The following is a 26,143-nucleotide window of genomic DNA, read 5'->3' as shown; positions in this document are numbered from 1 at the left end:
CTTGAGCAAATACCCATCAACCATGTGTAAGAGTGAAGAAGTAAGGTATACAAAGTGAGAACTGGGATCTACACTGGCATCTATGAAACTGTATCCATTTTTCACTAGTCGATTAAAGCTATTTCGTTCCATGATTGAGCGGTCTTCTCTTCTAATTGAGAGGCTAAAATTGTTGTTTTAACAACAGACGAAGGATCCACAGTTCTGACCCTTGACAATGTTTGCTTCAAAACAATACAAGCTTTCAGAATTTGTTTTAAATTAACATTTTAATTCAGATTTATCAAATAAGTTTACAACAATCTAGTATGAAATATCAAAATCTATAAAACAACACTACAATTTCTGCCTCTTTATTTTCTATAGTCTCAGAAACTTTGCACTGGAAAAAGGGGTGATATCTGGGCAAAGAAAGTTGCATTCTTTTAAAGAAAAGAGTTTGGACTCCTGTATGTTTGGATGTATAAGGGTTGGATTCAGACATCGTAATAATTAAAGGAGACTCACTGAGATCAGTGGGTCTTAAATTAGTTAAGATTAACAGTCTTCCTTCATCAACAGTTTTCCTTCTTTGAGCATTCTTTGATTTTACAAATCAGAACAAACATAAAAATGTTCCCTTCTAAAACACCTAAAAATCATAGCCATAACCTTCCTTTTTTGAGGAAATTTTGTCTTACAATTACCTAATTTCACTCTTTGTGCCAAAAATAAAACTCTAATAACAACTACTACTTTAGGGTCTATCTACACAGTCTCATTGCAGTGGGCTAAATAGGGTTGCTAGAAGTCCAGTCAAGGTCCATTATGCCATTTAGTGTAATCCTCACATCCAAATGGCACACACACTGCAACCAACCCTATTTGATCTGACTTTTCCTGTTTGACATTGTGAAGCTGCCTAAAAAGACAGTCATTTCATGTTACAGTTTAAGGAAAGTAAATACTTCCTGAGCTTTTCCATGGAGGAACGGAGAAGTAAATATATATATATATATATATTACACTGTAGTAGGTCAAAACTGATCTGCTGCATGATTTATAAAAAATAAAAGAAAGATTGAGATTTGTCCTGGAAACTGCCTGTATGTAACTGAATCCACTGTCAGCTAGTTCTCAGTTGTGGATTCAGCAGCAGGCAGATCCTGGAAGAAATTTTCAAATTTTCTTTTATTGGCTGAACATAAGCTGGCAAAAGGCTCACTGTTGGTTTGCCTCTAATGATGGCACATGCTGGAAATAAATCAAAATGGAATGATCTTACGTGCACAAGTAGGTATGCTCTGGGGACAGGCTGGTTTGACCTAGTAATTACGTTGTCTGATTTCTAGAAAAAAGAGCAAACCAGCCCATCCCTGCAGCAGACCAAACAGCAGGCTAAATACCCATCTGATCACACCCTTGCTCTGTTTAACACCCAGATCTTTGGGTGGCTGTGGAGGAGTCCTATTCTTACAGACATACACAAAAAAGTAAAACAAGTAGCCAGTAATTCCTGGCAACAGGAAATGTGCAATTCAATTGTACAATTAGTTGTGCAATTCTCATTGTGACCATTGCACAATGCATCTGCGGAAATGAAAGCATTTCCACCTTGCACAATTGCAGTTACCGCAGGAGTAACGTAAAGGTTCCCCTTGACATTTAGTCCAGTCATGTCCGACTCTAGGGCGCAATGCTCATCCCTGTTTCCAAGCCATAGAGCCAGTGTTTGTCCGAAGACAGTTTCCGTGGTCACGTGGCCAGCATGACTACACACGGAACGCTGTTACCTTCCCACTGAGGTGGTACCTATTTATCTACTTACATTTTTACATGCTTTTGAACTGCTAGGTTGGCAGGAGCTGGGACAAGCAACGGGCGCTCACTCCGTCGCGGGGATTTGATCTTATGACTGCTGGTCTTCTGACCTTGCAGCACAGAGGCTTCTGCGGTTTAACCCGCAGTGCCACCACATCAAGTATGAACACAGGAGTGAAACATTACAGTCATAATCCATTGTATTGCACTTCTGACATGACAAGGCTTCATTTTAAACTGTCCATCTCACATTCATTCGCCCAGCAATCCTGTGAGGTAGATCATTCTTGTTCGGACTGCTGAAATGACTGGGGAAACAGAAATAAGTTGAACTCTGAACCACGACTTTCTCAGTCATCTCCTGGTTAGGGCCTCTCTTTGTCCCAAGCACAAGAAGTCCGGAATAGTCCAGCAGCAGCAGGAACTGGGGATTTAGAAACTAATCCATTCGTTTACACAGCTTTTACAGGTTCCAAGTCTGTAAACAGAAAGTTTGCAAGAGGTTTGTGAGTATGTGGTGTGTATCAGATTACGGGCTAATCTCCATCCCATTCTAAATGTTGATGGGTATATTTTTTGGGGATGGTTTGGCATCCCAAGTTGCCCCATTATAATCTGTGGCAAAGCCTCTGGCAGAGAAAGCTCTGCACAGTTTCCTCCATTCCTTAAAAGTGAGTTATGCCTAGGGCTTAGCGAGTCGCGGGTGAGCAGAGAAATTTACCTCTCTTCAGTAAGAGCTGGGCCATCTGGAAATTCCATGGAGAAACTTAGTCTTCAGGAAAAAAAACAGCACATGAATTTAACTGTGATGGCAGAATCACATACGTCGTGCCCCGCTTTATGATTACCCCGTTTAAGATGAATCTGTTTGATGGTGAGTTTTTTGCTATTGCTTTTGCGATCGCAAAACAATGATTCCAATGGGCAAAAACCACTTTGCGATGATTGGTTCCCTCCTTCGGGAACCGATTTTCGCTTTACGACGATAAAAACAGCTGATCATTTTCGCTCTACAGCGTCGTTAAGCGAGGCACCACTGTATATCTGTGATGGCAGAATGTCCCGCCAGGGAGCACAGCATCTCCAATGGTCTAACCTAGGTGTAGCAGCTAGACTAAAATGAGTCTCAAGGGGATATTTTTCCACTCAATGTAAACAGCACCTTCAGAAGAGGAATTCTTCTCAGGACCACAGAATTGAAGGAAAAAATTAGATCCTTGGACATACAATGTATGTGATCCTAATAATTACCAGCTGCTGAATTCTCCCAGGTTGATGCTGGTTGGCTTTTAGAGATGATTTTTTTTGGTGGTGGTGGGGAGAGATTAAAGGTGGCTGAGGGCAAGGAGCACTTAGATTGCAGCATGGGTCAGGCAGATAATACACCTTGCTCCTGGTGACATTTCCTTAAGGCAGTTATTCCCAACCTTAGGTCCTCCGATGTTCTTAGACTACAACTCCCATAAATCCTGGCCAGCACTGCTAGCGATGAAAGCTTCTGTGAGTTTTAGTCCAAGAACATCTGAGACCCAAGGTTGGGAACCACTGCTTTAGGAACCCAGCAAGCTCAGCTATAACTTTCTTCCTCTAAGGTGGAAAATGCAGAACATTTTAAGAGCACTCACAGCAGGTTCTCTTTACATGAGAATTCAGCTTGTAAACCAAGATTTAAAAAACCCACCAGGTAAAACACTACATGGATGAAGGGGTACATAAAGAAGCAAACAGCAATTGCCACAGGGGTTTCCCCCCCACGACAACTTGTAAATGCATTTATTTCACCACAGGCAGGCAAACTTTGCAACACTGATAAGTAAGTCTTGCCTTTATTGTCCTTCTTTCGATGGACTTTTGTCCTTCTAAGAAAACTTATTATAAGTGCCTTGATTTAATTAAACGTTTATTCAATGCATTAAAAACAGACACACATGGTTTTTAAAATGTTGCAAAACTGCTCTAGGGGTGGAGGAGTGAGTATCATTGCCACAATTTAATCAGTTTTAAGCACAGCCCGGTTTTGCTATAAATAAAAAGAATTAAGATTCTCCACAGTCCAGCTCTGGAAGATATAGCTAGTCTGACCAAACTATAGTGGATGTGCTTTTAATTGGCAGTGACTGCTGATTAAATATAAAACCAAAGACAGTTACATATTGAGTATAAATGTATAGTTAATCAACAGTTTTTCCCCATACCTAAAAGGTGTATTGTTTTGACATAGGCAACTCCATAAATGCTGTCCAAATTCTTTTTTAAGAGCATGTATCCTTTTACTCAGACATATGTGTTTATAAATAAGCAGAAGCCATAAATCAATTATAGATTATATGCTTTGAATAGAGATGTTCCCAAGTCAAATCCCCAATATCTCCAGATAGATCTGGGGAAGACTTCAGTCTGAAAATCTGGAAGCCTTTAACCCATGCCCCCCTCCATATAGTAATAACATTTTAAAACTGTTGCATAGCTCTTCGGCAGACAGGAATGACAGAAGGATGTGTTGGTGATGTCACATGTGCTTGCCAAGAGATCCTGAACACAGCCCACATTTTCCCAGTTCAACCTAGAAAATTCACTCCCATTGATTCCCAGGAATTCAAGTTTCCTGCTGTCTCTTTGGGTAAGTGGTCACACAGGGAGAGAGAGGAACACCTTGTTTACAGCTCTGTTAAAGCTCCGACTCCTTCAGAATTAAAAAGAAACTGCTTAAGAAGCTATAAAGAAGGGCTTCTTCCAATACATTCCTATGTCATTCCTGTTTGCAATAAGCTATTTAAAAAGAGAGATGCTTTGTTTGTTTTAGTTGTTTAAAAGAAAAAAAATTCCCAAAAGGCTTTGCTTACTATTCCCTGAGTGTGAACTGGCATGGTCGCTTTTCTACATTGGTATAAGTGATCACATGTCTGAACCAACGTGAACTGACCTGTTTTTTAAAAAGTAGAAGCCCCAGCTGTGGAGGGGGAAAACTACAGATTTGAGGGGGGAAACTCTGTGTTGCTTTGCATTTCCTTTTGGATCATATGGTCAATGGAAATAAGATGCAAATCAGCCTGCCTTAACCCCTTAACCCCACATTTCCCCACCCAGTTAAGTTGCACCCTTAGTTTATGGGAATCACTACTTAGGTATCCATCTAGTATTTACATACTCACGGATCTGGAGGGTTTGCTCATCTACTCACCCTTCTGAATGGGAGGTGGCTGCTTCCCCTTTGCTATGTCACTCTGTGCTAAAACATCAACCATCCAAGAAAGGGCACTGGTGCAGTACTCCATCTAATGGAAGTGGGTAGGGGAGACATAAAGCACAGAAGCTATCTTAGGGTGGGAGGACATATTTGGAAGACTTTCATATTCTTTTGACATGAATTTGGATTCCCTTCCCCCATCCCTATTTCTCCTCCTGTCCTGCATAGCAATTAGTCAACTTGGTTGATGCTCCTCCCCTTCTGGTTGCTGCCATTTTAAATGTCTTTTGCATCCTATCATCTCCAAAAGGCTCCTGGCCTCCTTCCCATCCCAAAAAGTTCCCAGGTCTTCCTTCATACCTGTGTCTCAAGCGTCCTCAGACGTCGCTCTGACTCCTTGATCTCGGAAAGCTGCTTCAAAACCTGATCAACCCTGCAGGGTTAGAGATACGAGGTAGTTATAAGTGGGACGTTGTCCACCCTTCTTTGTGCCTCTCAGGAGGCCCTCTTCATATCCTCTCTGATGTCCCCCTAGATCCCAAGCTCATGTTCTTAGAAAGGCTATCATAATAATTCTGGACATGACTGTCCCACCACAAATTTCGAATATTGGGAATCCATAGAGAAGTGCTCTTGGTGGAAGCACCTTTCCTCTGGAGGCCAACCAGGGACCTTTCCTGAGCATATTTCAGAAGCTGTAGGAAGTGGATCCTTTTGCCTGATGAGGCACGTGTGCAGCAGTGTTCGTAAGAATGATGTTTTTAATTAACTACATTGAGTTGGATCCAGACTTCACCATACTTAGAGTAGACTCAGTGAAACCAAACACACTTAAGCTAGTCATTGCTAGGTTAAGTTGCATAGATTTCAATAAGTCTACTCTATGATTAAGTCCATATTTTTGTACCTATTATCTTGACCTCCCCATATACTATTTATGGGCAACATGTGGTTCTCCAGGTGTTGTTGAATTACAGTTCTCAGAATACCTGACCATTGGCTACACTGACTAGACTGGTGGATATTGAAATCCCACAATACCTGGAGAATCATGGGGTTCCTGCTACATAGGATAAAATATAAACACTAGGCTGTACCCACTGCCCCCTCTTTTCTGTACAGTAGATGCATTTTTATCCATAGTGCAGAGGGAAAACTGACTGTTAAGTTCCTCTGATTCTATGGTGCTTTTTTTGCATCACTTTTTGTCAAGTGATATGCCTGGTGCCCCTTACTGCACTATTTCTCTGTCCTAGCCGGGAATGCCTAAGAAATTTGAGCTCTACAGATACCCCCTGAACCCATGCGCACATTGGGATGAAACTCTTCTTTGGGCTTTACGCTCTTTTGAATGTTGCGATGCAGTTTGTGGATAAAACCCTATCAAAGTGCATCTTGCATGATAACATGAATTTAAGAATGTACACTTGGAGATAAAAAGTTCACAGATGCATGTGTTGTGAGAAAAAAAATCTGAAATAGGTATTTGATTTTGCAAAAATCATGTGGATTTCTTTTTTTATAGATTGAAGATGAATGCAGAAACAGGGCAGTACAAGCTGAAGATGTTCATAAGGGACACAGACTAGAAATATATCTACTATTAGTTTCATTTTATGTACCCCCTTCTCTTTAGATTGTTTCATACACTACCCCTTCCTCACTTTTGGGAAGTTCGCCGAAGCCGTTCCGTGTCTTCATCACGTTTTTGCCGGGCCTGAGATACCAAGTAATTTTCTTTCTGCACTGACTCCCAAGTAAGCAACCGTGCATCCTGGGCCTCGGAGAGTTCCAGTACTGCCTCAAACACAATTAGAGGAGAGAACAAGAAAAACCTTATGAGAAAGATGTGAATTAGGAATGAAACTTTAAAACATTCTTAGACTAGTATGATTTACCAAATGAAGAAGGGCAATTGCGCTATCAGGATCTTCCCTTTTCAGAGGTACTTATTGTGCGATTGGTTGCACAACCGGTGTGCAACCAGATGTGTCACAGACCAAATGAAGAAACTGTTTGTATGATTGTCATTCCACTTGTTGCAAATAGAGCAGGATACTGGCCTTTCTGTTGCCCTGTCTAGATGTGTTGGACTACAACTCCCATCAATTCCATAAGTCTTTAAAACAGCTAAGACAGTAATGCTGCACCTGCCTACTTGGGAACAAGCCTTGTGGACCCTTGACCAAATTAGATGAACCAACAGCTTCACAATTGAAAGCAGGGTGGCCTTTAGAAGTGGAGCATGTTGGATTATTCTCCAATGGGGCTTCACAACTCTGCAAGTTTCAGATTAACTTGTCATTGGTTTGAGCACCAAAAGTTAAAGAGCAGCCTTTGTTTGCAGCTTTGAAGACTGTCTCTCTCTCTCTTCTAATTCCAAAGCAGCCCCCTCTTGCAGTTCAGTCCTTAGTGGGGCTTAGGGTTGTGCGACTGTTCTTTAAGCAACACAGGCCTTTTAGCAAGGACCACGTGGATGATATGATCTTCTGTGGGACGGCAGGAAAGAGTAGAAACAAGTGGCTGGTACAGAAGGAAGAATAGCTGCAACCCATCCATTCCAAGCCATCATTTTCCTTCCCTGTCCACTACAGTACTCACAGAAATGGCGTCCCTTTGATGACTGCACCTTGCGGATGTGGCGCTTGAAGAAAAGGTGGAGGTGGCTGATCAGGATGAAGGGTGGGGCCAGTGCTGGGCGGCTGTGGTACTCCAAGATCAGGTTGTAGCGTTGGGATTTCCAGTAAATGTCACTGTTGCCTTGCACTTTGGAGAATGTGTAACTGTCAGATGGGGTAAAGTAGAAATATCTTAGGCAATAGTAGGCTACACACAGATTTACAACAAGACAGAAGCAAATGTGAGGTTCGATTTGGTATTTTTCTCCTTCAGGGCTAGTTTTGTTTCTTGTTCCCTGCCTTTTGCTTTGTAAAGGACACATATCCTAGTTCCATACCGGATGCCCTTCGTCCAAACTAAATGCTGACTGAACATTTATGTGCAGTAAGAGCTACTCATTTTGTTTATGAATTTTTGGTGAAGAACTTTTAAAGAACAGGATAGTTACACTGCTACATCCTTACTGTCTGGTTTACTCCTGCTTATTCTGCTGTTTTGAAAAGAAGAATTTGTCCCTCTTGCAGTGTATTGATTCTGCTAGATTTTCACACACTATCATTCTGGAAGGCGTCTCCTCTCACTATAGACTCTTAAATGATACATTTGCATGCCCCCCCGTGAGTTTGGAATATTTTGGATAGTCATACACAGTGAAGACTGGTCACTCTGATGTCAGTGGGGCAATGAATTCACTCTCAGATTTAGTCCAAACTTGAAAGCTATCCATGATGCTGGGACTGGCCTCCAAAATGGCAAGTCTGAACAGACAGCACTGAGAACAGAGCTTGAGAAAGTTGCTGGCTGGAGGATTCTTAGAAAAGTAATTTTTCCAGGCTTTATTGGGCCAGATGGGCCAGTGATTTAACTCAGTGTAAGGTAGCCTTCTCTGTTTCTTGCTCACGCACGTCCCATGTACATGAACACCAGTGGCACACCTGAGTCATTTAAAAGACTTGTTGGCTAACTCTGTCCACATTTCTTCACAACGGAGGCAGGAATCTGTGAGAGGGTTACCTGAACATGGCGATGAGTAAATTGAGGAGCAGAATGTTTGCTACTAGTAGGAAGATCACAAGGAGGATGAGTACCAGCCAGTTGGCATAGGTATTGGTGCAAGGCTTTGCATCATCCATCATGATAGCAATGGGGTCATAGGTGCAGTTCGATGCCGCGATCAAAGCAGCTGGGGGCAGATAGAAAAACAGGGTGAAGATTTGTGCTATTCATTGTTTTACTAACCCCTGTTACTCCCTCCTTTTTTCATATATATATATATATATATATATATATATATATATATATATATATATATATATATATATATATATATATATATATATATATATATATATATATATATATATATATATATATATATATATATATATATATATATATATATATATATATGAAAAAAGGAGGGAGTAACAGGAGGGAGGGAGTAATATATATATATATATGCCCTTTTCTAGCCTCGTACCCATTATGACTATGTGCCATTAAATAAGTGCTGACTTGTGGCAAATCTTCCAGGGTTTTCTAGGTAGAGTCCGCTCAGAAGACTGTGCAGCTTGTTCAAGGCTGCGTAGGCTAGCTTTTCTCTTGGGAAACAGTGAGAATCAAACTCCCAGACTCTGGCTCTTCAGCCAGATACCTGTCTCACTAGGCTATTCAGCCAGCACTAGTAGCTATAGACAACCACATTCCAAGTACTGTAGATGAATGAGTAGTCTGGAGGAAGATGGAATTATGTGAAATCTCTGGGTAATGAACAGGAAGAGACCCCATCCCCTGTGAAGAAAAAAACCTATTTCCACTGACATATTTTTAAAAAATCCCCATTTCCCCTCTCATTTCCCCTCTCCAGAATAAAGGAGGGGTGCTTTGTCATTTCTCTGCACCCAGAATTAGAGATGGGTTGGTTTCCCTGCTGACCAGCTGATCTGCGGTTCAGTGCTCTGTCCCCTCCAGTGGGTCCCTACTCGGAGGCAGCGCACAGAGGAGGCAGGGCAGAGTGCTGCTGCAGAATGGGTGTCTGCTGGAGGGGGCGGGGCACTGAACTGCAAATCAACTGATCAACCAGGAAACGAACCCGCACCAAACTGACGAACCAACGATTTATGCTCATCTCTACCCAGAATAGAAACCAAATGAACTACAAGAAAAGCACCCTCCTTCTGTCCAGAATGGAAATGCAGCTTTCTGTGCACCCTCTGTGAATGAATCCTCCAGAGACTAGTAACAATTTTTTGCAGACTAGTAACTTTTGAGTGGTTATGTACAAGGTCGCATTATTCCTTTGAGCAATGGTACAGCCAAAAATGATTCAGCCTGGATGCCAGTCCCCTACCCCCTTCATGACCCACCATCAATCTCATCCAGTGGAATCTGTCCAAAGATTTGCAAGTAAGGACGGTAGAAGACACGGCGGAATATCCAGGGGAGGCGTCGGTCATGTGGAAGTAGCAGCCCCTCTGTGGTGACCCCATAGGCCACCAACCACACCCCAAGAAAGAAGAGGAACAGGAAGACGTCTTTCATCTGTAGAAAGTTGAACAAGAGAGCAAAGGTGACTAGTTTTTTTTAATTAGAATGAAAATTTATATCCCTGATGTTCTTCATGTATGTTAACGAATTCACCTAATTTGAAACAATTTTAATTTCTCATTCAAATCATGTAATACACTCATGGTTGCATTCACATACAACAAGGAGCCAGAATGCCTAAGAATTGTGGCTTGTCAGGGCCGAGCGTGCACAGTGTACCTAATCTGTTCACTCTTGCTTCGCTTTGCTCCATTATTGTGACTACTAAGAAAACCCAGGAACGTTTTACCGTGTCACTTGAACCAGCATCCCGGCTTGTAACTCTTGAGAAGTCAAAATTACACACCATGGTTTGTTCTTCCTACATGACTCTTGGTTTGTTTTGGTGCAACAAACCTAGAACGTCAGTCTGGACAGCATGCTAAACGCACTATCCCATACACCAGCACACAGCTTCTTCAAAATAAGCCAGGCTTCTGTGTAAATGTTTGACATAATTTATAAGCACAGGCTACAAATCAAAGAAAACTATTTTCCTCAGGCATTGAGCTGAATGAAAAAAAGTCTTTTACGCATTCATACGTACTTATCTTTCACATTCTCACTCCTTGCAATTTTGTTGTACACAGTTCAACAGTTTCACCTAGAGCCCTTTGCTTGTTCGTTACACAAACACATCTGCAGTTTGACCTAAAATCCTTAAGTCAGCCCTTGGACATTTTTGAATCAAAGATTTCTTGTATTCACTCCAGAATACAATTACTCACCATCCTGCCGACAATAATCATCTTGGGCCCAAGCTGTTTGTTGACAGCAAAGATGTGGATGAGACGAAGGGTGAAAACCATAAAATCGAGGCAGAGGATGGTGCGTCCAGATTCATACGAGTGTGGGAACAGCCTGTGAGATTGTATAATGACGCAAGACACCAAAAAAGGAAGTCATTTTTTTCTGTGTACTGCATTATTTACCTGCAGACATACTATCCCTTTTCATTTTTTCCAGAGGTATTCAACTTTATAATCACGTTCAAAAGGCTTCGTAAGTAGGTTTAATACTGAAGTGTACAGAATGACACTTTGCAGAGTTATTTCCCTAATAGTCAGTAGGTGGCACTACTAAAAAAGGTCCACTCCACACTTGTTTTGAATGGCAAATCTTTTACCAGTTAAGTATTTTTGATGCCTGAACTTTTGCTGGACTCTACTACTGTACTTGATACGTCAATTGCAGGATTTAATCATTAAAATTTAGGTAGGTAGGTAGGTAGGTAGGTAGGTAGGTAGGTAGGTAGGTAGGTAGGTAGGTAGGTAGGTAGGTAGGTAGGTAGGTAGGTAGGTAGGTAGGTAGGTAGGTAGGTAGGTAGGTAGGTAGGTAGGTAGGAAGGAAGGAAGGAAGGAAGGAAGGAAGGAAGGAAGGAAGGAAGGAAGGAAGGAAGGAAGGAAGGAAGGAAGGAAGGAAGGAAGGAAGGAAGGAAGGAAGGAAGGAAACAGGCATGTAAGGGGGGGATGCTAAACTACCTCAGCTTTCCTGCAGATATGCTAGTCTATCTACAGTACAAAGAATTTTTGTCTGCTGGGATAATCTTTAAACCTCTGATCCACCCTCTACAGTCGGATATGTGTCAGTCTTTTATTTATGCAGTTTGTGATGGACAACCTAGGATCACAGGCAGCCCTCCACCTGATTTCGCATGGCCCTTGGCCGAATCTCCAAAAGCCTTTTGCAAGTGATGAGTTCAGACCTCTGCAAATGTAATCTGTCCCTTCCCTAGCAGTCAGCTAGATGTGGAGTAAGAGCGGAAAGAATGAGCTTGCTTCTTTTAGCCTTATATCTGATGGGCTTTCACGTCCTCCACCCCTGGCACATGGTTCCTCCAGACTAACACTGAGAGAATACATCCCTCAGCTTTATAAAAGATTGTCCGCCCTCCGCCTATTTCACAGAAAGAAGGACTACAGCCAGTGGTCAGATGCAGAAGAAGGTGGATGGGCATGACCTTCCTATAGCCGAGTCTTTGCTCCTGCATCCAATCCAGGAAGAGGCACTCACCTGCACACCAGTCCTATCATGAAGAGCAGCAGGGCAGTGATGTCCAGCTGGTTCCAAGTGTCCTGGAAGTACAGGCGTACCCGCTGCAGCAGAGGTTGGGAACCCACAAAGCAGCCCTGGCGCACCTCCTCGCAGACCAGGGTGAAGACCCAGATGTACAAAGCAATTTCCGTGCCAGACGGTCCTTTGGGAGGCGGGGGGTCAAAGTCCAGAAGCAAGACGTAGGAGAAGAGGAAAAGGAAGAGCAGGTACATCACCACGTTGCCCAGGAATGCCGTCACTGGAGCCACCCAGAACTGGTGCCATCGTCGTAACCAGAACCAGCGAGTGGAACGGGGGGAGCGAGGTTCCACATTGCTGGGGCAGCAGAGGAGAGAGAAAGGGTGTGAGGGATATGCATCTTTCCCAGTTAAAGAAATCTTAATTGACTTGATTGCTCAATGTGACTCGATTGATTAGATCTGTGTGACTATGCACCCAAACAACAAGTAATTCTGAAACAAGAAGCATAGCATCTTCTTTTTTTTAAGATGATGCACACATGGATCAGACATAATCTTGTAACAGATTGGGAAGAATTCTGGATTGCACAATGTATCTAGTTTTATCCTAGAACCTTGGGATCCAATGACTAGATTTGGGTACAGATATTGTCATTGTGTGATGCACTATCACATACTGTAGGTCTATATCACTATCAAGAGTACAGTATTTCTATGGTAAAAAAAAGTTCCAGTGGTCTAAATGGAAGGATTGACAAATGCAGAATGAATGACAAGAGGGTACTCATTTGCATATAGATAGGGATTGGCTGAAAGAATGAAAGAGGAAGATATTTAGAATACAGGGGTAGGAGGAAGAGTAAAAGAAGCAGATAGAGGCAGGGTGGTGAAGTGCTTACATCTATGGGCCAGGACCCATGAGAAGAAATGGGAGATATAAATGTAATAAACAATAAATAAAGAGATATTGACTACCCTTAGGGAGGACAATGAAAAAAATACAATTGAAAGAAACTGTGTTATATGAGTTGAGGGAGAAGATTATTGTGAGTGATAAAAGTGGATGTGAGGAATAACGTGTGATTTTTATTTAGTGATATCCCCTTCCAGAAATGCCCACACCACCTTTCCCAAAGCATGACCCTTCCCCTTACTCAGACAACATGTCTCCGATGGTACTTTTCACATCTGTGTCAAGGCTGTCCAGCTCGTGGGGGCCTGAAGAATCCAACCGGAGATCATCATCCATCGTCCTGTCAAAGAATCAGACACACTCATGTTTTGAGCAAAATGCTTGCACATCCTAATTCCCTTCATATTCCTAAAGAGAAACACTGAGGGCAGAAACATAGGTGATACATAGCCCATCCTTACAATTAAAAACCCATTAGTATTGGAGATGGGATTTGTGCTTGAGAAACCAATCTTCAAAGGCATCTTGCATGGAAGTCCTGAAAACCAACCTCAAAATAAAGCAAACTAATTTACAGATTGTGAAGTAAGAAAAGCCGTTGCTGTATGCTCAGATGATTCTAGCAGTTAAGGAATTTCTTTTTCCAATGATATCTTATCTATAACATCTGTTTCTGTCCTAAATGCTCAGGCCACAGTTATTCAATATCCTCCTTCCACAAGCCATAGCCTTACAGATATATTGGGCTTTAAAGATGTGAAAACTTCTTTCTGCCAATTTTGGTGTGTTTCTATGAATTTTTGTCCTGTCCTTTTTTCATATTGGGTCATGACTGGGGATTGTAAGGAAATCTGTGCATGTTTTGGTACACAGTTTTCTTAATATTATACATTTTTCTTAATGCATGCATTTTCCCTGTTGTCTATTCGTGTTTATCTGCTGTTTGTGGTTCTTCCCAGTGATGGGAAAGGAAACAAACCTACACACTTTTACTGTGTGTAGATTATGACATCTACAGTATAAATATGTTGAAAATATCAGTTAATACCATTTTCTTTTCCATTCCTAGCTGGGCTTCAGTCACCTCCATCCCCGGCAAGTGTGGCCAAAAGCCAAGTTCAGCAGGGATGAGGGAAGATGTATATTTGCAGCTCAACATATCTGGAAGGCAAACAGGTTGAGGAAAGCCATGATGGAGTTTCCAAAGCAGCAGCAGCAGCAGATCTGGGGATGAAAATTTTAGATCTGAACCCATCTCTCTGCTGTGTTCCGGCAGGTGTAGAACCAGAAGGTTCCCTGGCACTGCAGCTCCTGCACTGGAAAGGAGCAGGGCAACAAAAGCTGGCATTGCTGAACAAAGAGCACTCTGCGCGTCACGATGTGCCACCAAGCCAATTTTCAATTATGGCAACCCTCCTGGGTTTTCTAAGTATCAAATACTCAGAAGTGGTTGACCAGTCCCTTCTTCTGGTGGTACTTTAGGACACCGTAGTAGCTCCTAAACAGGAAAGGTGCTCAGATGCCAGTATGTCCTCTCCACCCATGTGTTGTAGCTAGATTGTGAGGAAGCAAGCCACGGGCCAAAAGCACTTACCGGAAAGTGATGAGGCTGGTAAAAATGAGAGGAGGGCAGAAGAAAGTAAGAAGGAGCTGCCAGACAGGGGTGGATCTGTCCATCTCTCCCCACCAGTTTTGAGTGAGTAGGGACTGTGGGGAAAAATACTGGAGACAATCAATACAGGGCAAGGTTGAAACATTTCTCAATCCCCTCTCTCTCTTCTTTGCACTCATTTCCATATATAAAGCATAGTATATGAAGCAAGCTATTCCCACCTAAGCTACATTCCTTAGTTTGCATACAAGTATATGAGGTAAGGTACACAGGGGTTTAGCCTGCAATCTGGCCCCCTTTTGTAACAGGCTCTAAGACTGTAGCTCTTAGCATGCTTATGTAAGTTCCAGAGAACACAGTGGTGCTCACTGGGGAACAGAGATGTATAGGATTAGCTAGCCATGTGCACTGCAGCTTTTCCTGTCATATTATTGCTGCTGCTCGATCATGCTTACTTCCTAGCTCTTCACCAGACTGACAATGGGTTCAAAATAGAATTTGTAGTATTGTAGACATCCAAGCTGGTAATCACAAACACTCTTTTCCAACAACACAAGAGGCGACTTTGCACATGGACGTCACCAGATGGGCAATACCGAAATCAGGTTGACTATATTCTCTGCAGCCAAAGATGGAGAAGCTCTATACGGTCAGCAAAAACAAGACCTGGAGCTGATTGTGGCTCTGATCATCAGCTTCTTATAGCAAAATTCAACCATAAACTGAAGAAAGTAGGAAAAACCACTGACCTAGTCAGGTATAATCTAAACCAAATTCCTTATGAATTCACAGTGGAAGTGAAGAACAGATTTAAGGAACTAGATTTGGTGGACAGAGTGCCGGAAGAACATAACATTGTACAGAGGCAGCAACAAAAACCATCCCAAAGAAAAGGAAATGCAAGAAAGCAAAGTGGCTGTCCAATGAGGCCTTACAAATAGCAGAGAAGAGAAGGGAAACAAAATGCAAGGGAGATAAGGAAAGTTACAGAAAATTAAATGCTGACTTTCAAAGAATAGCAAGGAGAGACAAGAGGGCCTTCTTAAATGAACAGTGCAAAGATATAGAGGAAAATAATAGAAAGAGAAAAACCAGAGATCTGTTCAAGAAAAGTGGAGATATTAAAAGAAACTTTTGTGCAAAGATGGACATGATAAAGGAAAAGAATGGCAGGGACCTCACAGAAGCAGAAGACATCAAGAAGAGGTGGCAAGAATACACAGAGGAATTATACGAGAAAGATCTGGATGTCCCGGACAACCCAAATAGTGTGGTTGCTGACCTTCAGCCAGACATCCTGGAGAGTGAAGTCAAGTGGGCCTTAGAAAGCATGGCAAACAACAAGGCCAGTGGAGATGATGGCATTCCAGTCGAACTATTTAAAATCTTAAAAGATGAGGCTGTTAAGGTGCTACACTCAATATGCCAACAAGTTTGGAGAACTCAGCAGTGGCCAGAGGATCAGTCTACATCCCAATCCCAAAGAAGGGCAGTGCCAAAAAATGCTCCAACTACTGTACAATTGCACTCATTTCACACACTAGCAAGGCTATGCTCAAAATCCTACAAGGTTGGCTTCAGCAGTATGTGAGCTGATTGCTTCCAGAAGTACAAGCTGGAATTCGAAGGGGCAGAGGAACTAGAGACCAAACTGCTAACATGCACTGGATTATGGAGAAAGCCAAAGAGTTCCAGAAAAACATCTACTTATGCTTCATTGACTATGCAAAAGCCTTTCATTGTGTCGACCACAACTATGGAAAGTCCTTAAAGAAATGGGAGTGCTTCACCACCTTAACTATCTCCTGAGAAACCTATATGTGGGAAAGCAAGCAACAGTTAGAATTGGATATGGAACAACTGATCGGCTCAAAATTGGGAAAGGAGTATGACAAGGCTGTGTATTGTCTCCCTGCTTATTTAACTTATATGAAGAATACATCATGTGAAAGGCTGGACTGGAGGAATCCCAAGCCGAAATTAAGAATGCCGGAAGAAATACCTCAGATATGCAGATAATACCACTCTGGTGACAGAAAGTGAGGAGGAATTAAAGAACCTCTTAATGAGGGTGAAAGAGGAGAGCCCACAAAACAGTCTGAAGCTTAACATCAAAAAAACTAAGATCATGGCCACTGGTCCCATCACCTCCTGGCAAATAGAAGGGGGAGATATGAAGCCAGTGACAGATTTTGCCTTCTTGGGCTCCATGATCACTGCAGATGGTGACAGTAGCCATGAAATTAAAAGACGCCTGCTTTTTGGGAGGAAAGCAATGACAAACCTAGACAACATCTTAAAAAGCAGAGACATCAGCTTGGCAAAAAAGGTCCGCATTGTTAAAGCAATGGTTTTTCCAATAGCGATGTATGGAAGTGAGAGCTGGACCATAAAGAAGGCTGACTGATGCTTTTGAATTGTGGTGCTGGAGGAGACTCTTGAGAGTCCCCTGGACTGCAAGGAAAACAAACCTATCAATTCTAAAGGAAATCAACCCTGAGTGCTCAGTGGAAGGGCAGATCCTGAAGCTTAGGCTCCAGTACTTTGTCCATCTCATGAGAAGAGAAGACTCCCTGGAAAAGAGCCTGATGTTGGGAAAGTGTGAAGGCAGGAGGAGAAGGGGACGACAGAGGACGAGATGGTTGGACAGTGTCATCAAAGCTACCAACATGAATTTGACCAAACTCCAGAAGGCAGTGGAAGACAGGAGGGTGTGGCGTGCTCTGGTTCATGGGGTCATTAAGAGTCGGACACAGCTTACTGACCAAACAACAGACATCCAAGCACTGAACACTACAGCAGTATAGTCCTGTGTAAATCATGGAACCATACCTGCACTCCATCATGAGCAAAAAAGAGGCGGGCATCAGCCTGGTGAGCTAGCTGGAGAACAGTGGCTCCACCCCAGAGGTGGGAACGTCGGACCAGTAGTTTGTAGGCCCTTGGCTCCCCGTTACGATAACATTCACCAAATACACCTGGAGTTGAGGGGAGATGAGAGGAAGAATGGGGAGCAGAGGCATGCCATTAATATAAGGGTATTCTAAGTCAAGTAAATTCTACTAGCTTCTGTTAAATTCACAAGCTCCCCTTGGTTGTAAGACTCAGTTATAAGCAACTTTAGGATGCCGTCTAACCTATGAGCAGGCTGCTTTGTCTGTTTTCCAAATCAGTGAGAGCAAAACATTGCAAGAAATCAAACTCTCCTAGGCTTTGAACTAGAGAGAATTTAGACTATGGGCCCAACATTTTCACAGTTGCTTCACAGCGACTTTGGTCTTTTTCACATGATTGGTGTGGTTTTAAAAAGTTCATATTGGCACCATTTTTAAATCACACTAGAACTTCCATCCCAGCTGGCTAGATGCTTCCCAGCTTCTCACAGCACCGGTTCCATATGTGGCGAAATGGAGTCTCGGGAGCTGCCCCTGAAGCAAGAACAGTGCCGTTGCCCAGCCAATGCCCAGGTGGTTTCAAAGCCACCTCAGTGCTGGCTGGCTGGCAAAGTTGTTTTGGCTGGCATGGGGCAGCTCCAGAAGCACCTTCTTTCCCACATAGCTGTTAGGTGACGCTGCCCAAGCCCTGTCCCTGTCACTGGAGGGAAGTTTCCCAACAATGGCTAGCCTCAGGACCAGGGGCTGTTCCACATCCTGCTTTAATGCAAGAATTTGCATTACATAAGGAAGCTTGAAACAAGTAGACTTTTCGGAAGGGAAAAAACAAAAACAAAAAGACTTACTGCAAGTTCTCTAAAATGTTTCATTTCTGCCCAGGATGGCAAGAATGTGCCCTGTGGACCATATATAGCTACACCAACCCTGTCCCAAAGCCTAACTTCCCCCCAAATTTAAAAAGGGAAAAAAAAGTGGTTGTTGTGGGTTTTTCGGGCTCTTTGGCTGTGTTCTGAAGGTTGTTCTTCCTAACATTTCGCCAGTCTCTGTGGCCAGCATCTTCAGAGGACAGCACACTCTGTCCTCTGAAGATGCCGGCCACAGAAACTGGTGAAATGTTAGGAAGAACAACCTTCAGAACACAGCCAAAGAGCCCGAAAAACCCACAACAACCATTAGATCCTGGCCATGAAATAAGAATACGAAAAAAGAGATCAAAATAAATTCTCCTTGTGCCATCTGCGGCATTACTGTCTTATCTGGAACACCTCCAAAATCTCCATATCCTCAAAACTGTTTCAACATTCTTGGGCCACTACAAGGGTGCAAGGTGGCTTTTTCAAGGGGAACCCTCCCTCCCTTTTTGCAATACATTTTTAAAAGATGGGGAGGTCATGAGAACAGGTATAGCCTTCCAAGGTCCAGGGATGGGACTGTGCAGCCCATCAACCTCTGGAGATTACTCATCCCTCATCAGGACAATTAATGGACAAAAAACTGGCAGTCATGAAGTCAGTTAGACTCTCCTTCCCTTCCCGTTCATTTCCCCCCCCCCTTTCCTTCCTTCCTTCCCACCCACCCACCCTGTTCTCTCCCGTACCCATGGCCAGCTTCTCAAAGGACATTGCCAGGTCCTTCATGGCCGCCTCTTCCTCTGCTTCTGTTTCGAAGTGCGAAAGTTCTCGTAGCATGCATGCAGCTGCTAGTGCGCCAGCCACTGCATCAGGTGCCTGCGGTGGAAGGAAAGGGCCAGTCATAGGTGGGAAGTGAGAAAAAGGGAGTGGCCTTTTAAACTTTCCATGGCCAACTGTCATTACTTTTACTATGTTACATCCAAGCTCTGCTTCCTGATATAGTTGAACCGTATATCACAAATATATCTAACCCTGTTCTCTATGCATTTACAATCTGATTTTTTTTTGTTTGATTCTACATTGCATGAGACATGGATCTAACTGGTTTATTGCCATGTGAGATCTATATCACAGATGGTTTCTGCTATGCTCAATATCATGTACACACCATTTCCCAGAAATACATGGCCATCTCTCTGCGATTCAGCAGCACAGCCCATATAAACAGATCAGTCCAAGGGTTTGGTGTAAGTTCATTGTGGTACACGGGGTCTCCATTAGGTAATGGCCCTTTAGCCTTGGGAGAGGAAAGGAAGAAAGAGAAATAATCAACACAGAAATCTCACAAGCGTATGTTAAAAAAAAACCTTCCAGCAAACTCAGTCACAACTTTTGCAACAAAACTATCCCAGTCCACTTACGAGAAGTATAATGCTCAAAATGAACCATTCTGATTCAAATATGGATACATTGGCTGGAGTGCATTCTGAATAACCTGGATTTTTTCTCAAGAGAATAATAATAATAATAATAATAATAATAATAATAATAATAATAATAATAATAATAATAATAATAATAATAATAATAATAATAATAATAATAATAATAATAATAATAATAATAATAATAATAATAATAATAATAATAATAATAATAATAATAATAATAGAAGAGCTGGAAGGGATCCTACAGAGCATCAAGTCCAGTCCCTTTCAAGGAGGCACAGTGGGGAATTGAACTCCCAACCTCTACACCTAAGCCTACCAATTGGTAAGTCTCTCCTACCAATACGGTACTTTCTGCTTGGCCTTTCTGTAAGCCGCCCTGAGTAGACGCAGTTTAGAAGGGCGGGATAAAAATCTAATAAATAAATAAATAAATAAATAAATAAATAAATAAATAAATAAAATAAAATAAAATAAAATAAAATAAAATAAAATAAAATAAAATAAAATAAGCCACTGAGCTATTCAGCAGTTATGATGACTAATGATAACAAAATGGTTATGTTCTGTTACATATTGGTGTTCTTAAAACTGCTATTTTAATAGTGTATGTGTGTGCTCTCAGAAGCTTTATTTATTTAAGATATTTTTCCCCTGCCTTTCTCCTCAAAAAGGACCCAGGGCAGTTCACATCATCAAATGATAATATTTAAAAGCTAAAAAACAGTAAGTATACAAATATTTAAAAGAATCAAACTCCACTTTAAAAATCCTTCCCAGCAGCCAAGATGGGACCAACCAGGAAACAGTTTAAAAAAGTAACTTTTCCCAGCATGACCGTTTGTGCTGATCTGAGTCCTACTGCAACCTACCCCTGTCCCTTTGTGGCCATCTGGGTACAGTTCAGCATAAAAGGGTGCACAGACATCCCCCAGCAGCTCATGTAGGATGCGGGCAACATGAGGCAAGAGACGTTCAGGCAGAGATCGTTCCACCAGCAGATATTCTGGGGGTGGGGTGGGCTCACTTCCTGCCCCATGGCGTCGCTCGAGAAGCTGGTGCAGTAATGAGACCTCAGGGGCTCCTGCGTAGAGGTGCTCCAACTGCTTCCAGGTCAGTATCTGTCCAACGTCCACGCCATTCTCAACAAAGAGGCGAACTAAGGCAGGGCGGTCCCCCAGCAAAGCATCACGCATTGGGCCCTCCAGCAGACTAGGCTGCAGGAAATAGCGGAATAAGAACAGTGTCAAAAGAAGCAGCTGTGGGTGTGCACTGGTTGTACATTTCATGAAACTGATTGATGGAGCTATCAGATTGTCATGGTCAACCTAGTCTTCTACAAAGTCAACTTGGCTTCCAAGAGAGCAGTTATCACACTTCTGCTTCTCTTGAAGAAGTCTATGCTAACCAGTGTTTTTCTTCACTGATAAGTTTTCATTCCTCAGCATGGGGAAAATGTTATAGATAATCCATCATTACTGCTGAAAGAACATTAGTGTTAGAGAGACCTGATTCAGGCAGACTTCCATGTTTGAGAACTCAGCCTTTAAAAAGATATTGTGTTAAGTCCCAAGGAACAAACATGCAATAAAACAAGCTAATTGCAAACTCCCAGAGGTGAGAGAAGCTCCTGCTATAACAATCGCAGACAATCACTCCTTAAGGATAGGTCATCCATTTCTGCCATTCAACAAAGAAGCTCCCCAAATAACCCCATTCCCTCATTACCTTATGCCACATTCTGCTGCCTAAGCCAGTTCACTGCCAAATTGGGCAATAGGGGCAGGGAGCCTGGAGAGTAGGTGTCTGGCCCGCCCTATTAGGGAAAGGGATGCAGGGGCTGGAAAGTGTGAACCTTGAAACCCCTTTCATTTCCCTCCCACTCCTCTGCGGACCCACCTCCCAGAGAATGTCCCCACGAAACAGCTCAGTGCTGGCAATGTCCACACGGTTCCAGGCTACAGCCAGACGCAGTTCATCCAGGTAGGAGGACGCCTCGCTTGACCGCCTACAAGCTGCAAGGAAGCAAGAGAAAGCAGAAACCCCATTTGCTTTGATCCCCTCCCACTCTCTTGTGACACTGTCAATGGGGAAGGAGAGGAGAAATTCTGCAAAATATGTTTGTGGGGTAGGATTCCTGGGGAAGTGGTAAGAATTACTGTCAACGTGTCATACTTGGATTACTTACAGAAATCTAAACTCACACAGTTGCATTTCACCCACCTAGTGATATCTGTATCTGGCTGGATAGCTCAGTGAGTTAGTACCTGACTGTGGAGCCAGATGTTGGGAGTTCAAGCCTCCACTGTGCATCCAAGAAGTGCCAGCCTGTGTGGCCTTGGGCAAGCTGCACTGTCCCAGGACGCCCTCAGAAGAAGGGAATGGTAAGTTACTTCTGAGTACTCTCTACCTAGAAAACCCTGAAAAAGGTTGCTATAAGTCTGACTTGACAGCACACGGGGATGATGACAATTAGTGTTATCTGTAGAAGGATACCTACCTTTCACCAAGGCTTTAAGTAGGATAGTCTCAAACTCCTCCAAGCCTTCCTGATCTGAATAGACAGTCACCAGTTCTCGGAGAGCCCCGATACGTTCCACCTAGTGAAACATACAATGGAAACTCCAATAATAATAATAATAATAATAATAATAATAATAATAATAATAATAATAATAATAATAATAATAATAATAATAATAATAATAATAATAATAATAATAATAATAATAATAATAATAATAATAATTTATTGTCATTTTAAGTATATACACAGTATACCCATACAATGAAATTCACAGACACCCAGAGACCAGACACATGCACACACATAAAATTCCCCAAACACTCCCCACCCACTAAAAGTCCCCCACTAAAAATACAAACATCTACACCTCAGGCCAAGTAACACAGTCCAACTAATTATTCACTACCGGTGGTCTTTAAGCTCATTATTAATTGCAATTATAGCTCTGAGATAAAAACTATTTAGAAAACGTGTGGTCCGAGTCTTAATTGTTCTATATCTTCTGCCAGACGGTAACAGTTCAAAAAAGTTATAAGCAGGATGGGATCATTATATAGGCGTGGATCAGAAAATAAGAGATCCTCAAGTGCACACTGATTAACCAAATGAGGGCTGATGGTAAAATGGGTTCTGGTGCGAAATGGTAGAAGGAAGGTGGAAGGAATGTTTCAGGGCCTGATGCAGAATAGGAGTCTGTACGAGTTCCAAGAATTTTGGGAAGCCCATGGGGAATGAAGAGATGGGGGGGGAAAGGGAGGAGGGAGAGAAAGCAAGAGGCAAATAGAGAAAGGGGCTCCCTAAATCTCACCTCCTCTGCTAAGCCCTCCAGCTCATCATCAGGGAACTTTCCTTGCATTTTCTTGATGGCCAGGGCTTTCAGGGGCTCTCCCGGTTGCGTCTCTTCCAACAACACAGCCAAGCAGTCTGCCGCTCCTCCAGTTCCTGCCAAGAGGAGGCAGGGGATGGAGGCGTGCACGGCCTCAGAAACACGCTGGGGGGAAAAGAACAAAACAGAACCAGTTGGCATGAGGAGGTGATGCCCTCAGAACCATCCTGTCTCTTTCTGAGAGCAATTCCTCATTTTTCTGTGCCCTTGTTCCTTGGTCACACTGCACGGAGCAACGCTTCCTCCTCAGCAAGTCTTTCTTTCCATGTTTCTCCACTAGGGCAGGCCCAAGAAATGTTGCTGCCTGAGGAGCATGTCTTCCCCTGGAATCAGGGGGCGCAATATCCAAAGCCACACAAAGTCATTTTAGCGCACAAGGAAAATAATCCTACAAGTGCCTTTTCCCATTCCTGCTAGTAAAAATCAATAGTAATAAATTAAATGACCAACCCTCAACTGCCATTTCATGACCTTCCAAAAACTGCTGCCTGAGGCAGCCACTCCACTCTTCTTAATGGTAGGGTTGGCCCTGTTGTCTGTATATGCAACCCCACTTCCTCATCTTTCCTCAGCTCATTTTATGTTTGCCCATAGTGATCTCTCCAGTTGTGTCTCTTCCATCCCATGATTTCTTGTGCTGCATCTCTCTCCTGGCTTAGCCTCCCTCCCATTCCTTTCACAAGACCCCACACCCTTTACCTTAAACATAGCCGAGTCCCCACTGATAAGCAGCAGCAACACAGGAATTTCAATACTCCCACGACCTATGGAGTGAGGAGAGGTATGACAGAGAAGTTAGGCATCGTGGGAGAGATCTTAATGGCCTAGGGGTGGCAGCATGGGCTAAAAAACTGATGCAGGGCAAGAGCAGACAAATATATTTGCATACAAAGGAGGAAATGTATTATGAGGAATAATGGCCAGCAGTATAACAACAAAACAAACATGCAGAATTCTGGGTAATTCTGTATGAAGTTAATGAAGACTCAAACTCTGGCCTGATTCAGACTTAAAATTGTTTCTGTGCAGAACTCTTTCAGACAACAGACACAGGAGCAGAAGTTGAATGCTGCTGCACACACAAAACTCCTCCACCTAGAAAATCAAGTGTTGGGAGGAGGGTTTCTAGTAAGAGCAATTATTTACATATAATTATTTCAATATATGTGGATTTAGATTTTGTCATTACATAGACTCACTGAAATAACTGGGATGTAGGCTGCGACTACCTGCGAGATTTGCTCCACTTGTAAAACAGGAGAATTTTAAATATTTTTCTGACTGCATGATGAAAAAGCAGATTTGAATTAGCCCAGCCCTTGCTGCTCCCAAAATGGCTTTTTTCCCCCTGTTGCTGAGGAGCTTCTACTTTCTCAAGCTGAAATGATTTAAACAGGTCCCCCCCCCATATAGTTAGTAGCATTCTTTCCTCACCTTGTTCTCCAATTTGTTTTCTTTCTTAAATATATGAGATTAGCACTAGATCACCCTATCAGGTCATCACTATTATTTCCCATATTTACGCCCCTGTCAGTTCCCCATTAGATTAGCAAAGGCGTGACCAAAGGAAGGAAGGAAGGAAAGGGGGGGGGTCCGTGGGCTGGAATGCAAATTGAATCACATCCAGTATGAACAGTGAACTCCCAAATCAATCTGCAGCCATTGTGTGAGCACTGACTGCAGTTTCAAATGTAATATTGGCTGTGAATCGAATCGTCCCAGTGTAGTTGCAGCCGTAAATTAGGTGTGACTACTTGAAGTCCTGTGGACTGGCATGGGTATACTCTGAGCATGCTTGCAGGCACTTCTGGATGGAGGACTCTTAGTGTTACCAATCCCAAGTCATTATGCACTTGTTCTGTCTTAACAAAATTTCTATGTAAAGGAGGAAGAAAAGCACAGGAGGGTTACAAGCGGAAGACACTACTGGCTGGATTCTCCACATAAGTCTGTGAATGAAGCAGGATTATTGTATGGCAAATGTAGTAATCTTGGAAAAGCCCCCTAAGTTTAAATATCACCCATAGAAATGTTTCTGGGGTGCATGCTGGAATAACTGTGACGGGTGAAGAAGAACTTATTCATTATATATATAAATAAAGAGATCTCTCACCTCCAGCTCCTACTTTCTGCTGGGCAATGTAGCGTTCCAGGTGGGCACGGAAGGAAACCTCTCCCGCTGCCTTGCCCTCGGTCCCATCGTCTACCAAGAAGAAAGCAGAATGGTTGGCATCTAGAGGGCAGAAAGGGCCAACAGGGGTTGTCCGGGGATAACGTGCTGGGAACGAACCCTTTGGGACAAAGAGAGAGAGAGAGCGCATGAAGGAAGGAAGGGCTCAGGTGTTTCTGTTCTCCCTTCCAAGCCCATCCTACTCTTTGCCCACCTACTTTGGTTTTAAGAACAGTTTCCCCACCCTGGATACCTTGGGGTTCACAAGGCAACGGCGCTGCTCCACAATGCCCCATGGGGCAATCCCCATCGCTACCACATGCGTGCTGGGGTTGGTGCTGGCTGTGGTGTGGTCCCTCACAGCTTCCCCGACATGTCGGCCTACACCAGCGTGGAGCCCACTTGTCATAATCCAGGCACCTGTGGGGGAGCAGGAAACACGGGGTAATGTTACAGCAACAGGGTGGTGTACATTAGAAGGTGTGATGGGCACTGTGATCAATCTGCTTGTTAACAAGGAAGCAAGATGATTGGCTGGGGTGGTGCGTGTAGCCAGCCTATCCCAGAGCCTGAAGAACGAGGGGACTAGAGAGCTGGAATATTATGAGAAAGAGAGTTTTAACTGACGAAATGGG

The 26,143-nt window shown here is 42.9% G+C and overlaps 1 protein-coding gene across 1 annotated transcript in view; it reads right to left on the bottom strand.

The window, feature by feature from the left end:
* Window positions 1-250: 250 nt before the first annotated feature.
* Window positions 251-26,143, bottom strand: part of TRPM4 (transient receptor potential cation channel subfamily M member 4) — a 36,543-nt gene continuing 10,650 nt past the window's right edge. The window contains exons 5-26 of the mRNA XM_073004416.2: window positions 25,762-25,928; window positions 25,452-25,629; window positions 24,038-24,102; window positions 23,261-23,443; window positions 22,426-22,525; window positions 21,825-21,940; window positions 20,798-21,142; window positions 19,646-19,774; window positions 19,224-19,353; window positions 17,565-17,710; window positions 14,715-14,827; window positions 13,362-13,460; window positions 12,206-12,562; window positions 10,921-11,053; window positions 9,973-10,147; window positions 8,621-8,789; window positions 7,589-7,770; window positions 6,652-6,784; window positions 5,348-5,420; window positions 4,982-5,075; window positions 2,522-2,572; window positions 251-2,278 (exon numbers count right to left, since the gene is read on the bottom strand). Of these exons, the coding sequence (XP_072860517.2) occupies window positions 2,568-2,572; window positions 4,982-5,075; window positions 5,348-5,420; window positions 6,652-6,784; window positions 7,589-7,770; window positions 8,621-8,789; window positions 9,973-10,147; window positions 10,921-11,053; window positions 12,206-12,562; window positions 13,362-13,460; window positions 14,715-14,827; window positions 17,565-17,710; window positions 19,224-19,353; window positions 19,646-19,774; window positions 20,798-21,142; window positions 21,825-21,940; window positions 22,426-22,525; window positions 23,261-23,443; window positions 24,038-24,102; window positions 25,452-25,629; window positions 25,762-25,928 (3,092 nt within the window). The 3' untranslated portion in view covers window positions 251-2,278; window positions 2,522-2,567. The remainder of the gene's footprint in view (window positions 2,279-2,521; window positions 2,573-4,981; window positions 5,076-5,347; window positions 5,421-6,651; window positions 6,785-7,588; window positions 7,771-8,620; window positions 8,790-9,972; window positions 10,148-10,920; window positions 11,054-12,205; window positions 12,563-13,361; window positions 13,461-14,714; window positions 14,828-17,564; window positions 17,711-19,223; window positions 19,354-19,645; window positions 19,775-20,797; window positions 21,143-21,824; window positions 21,941-22,425; window positions 22,526-23,260; window positions 23,444-24,037; window positions 24,103-25,451; window positions 25,630-25,761; window positions 25,929-26,143) is intronic.

Source organism: Pogona vitticeps, chromosome 6 (genome assembly GCF_051106095.1).
Source record: "Pogona vitticeps strain Pit_001003342236 chromosome 6, PviZW2.1, whole genome shotgun sequence".
NCBI lineage: Eukaryota > Metazoa > Chordata > Lepidosauria > Squamata > Agamidae > Pogona > Pogona vitticeps.
This window is presented reverse-complemented; position numbering and strand designations above follow the sequence as displayed.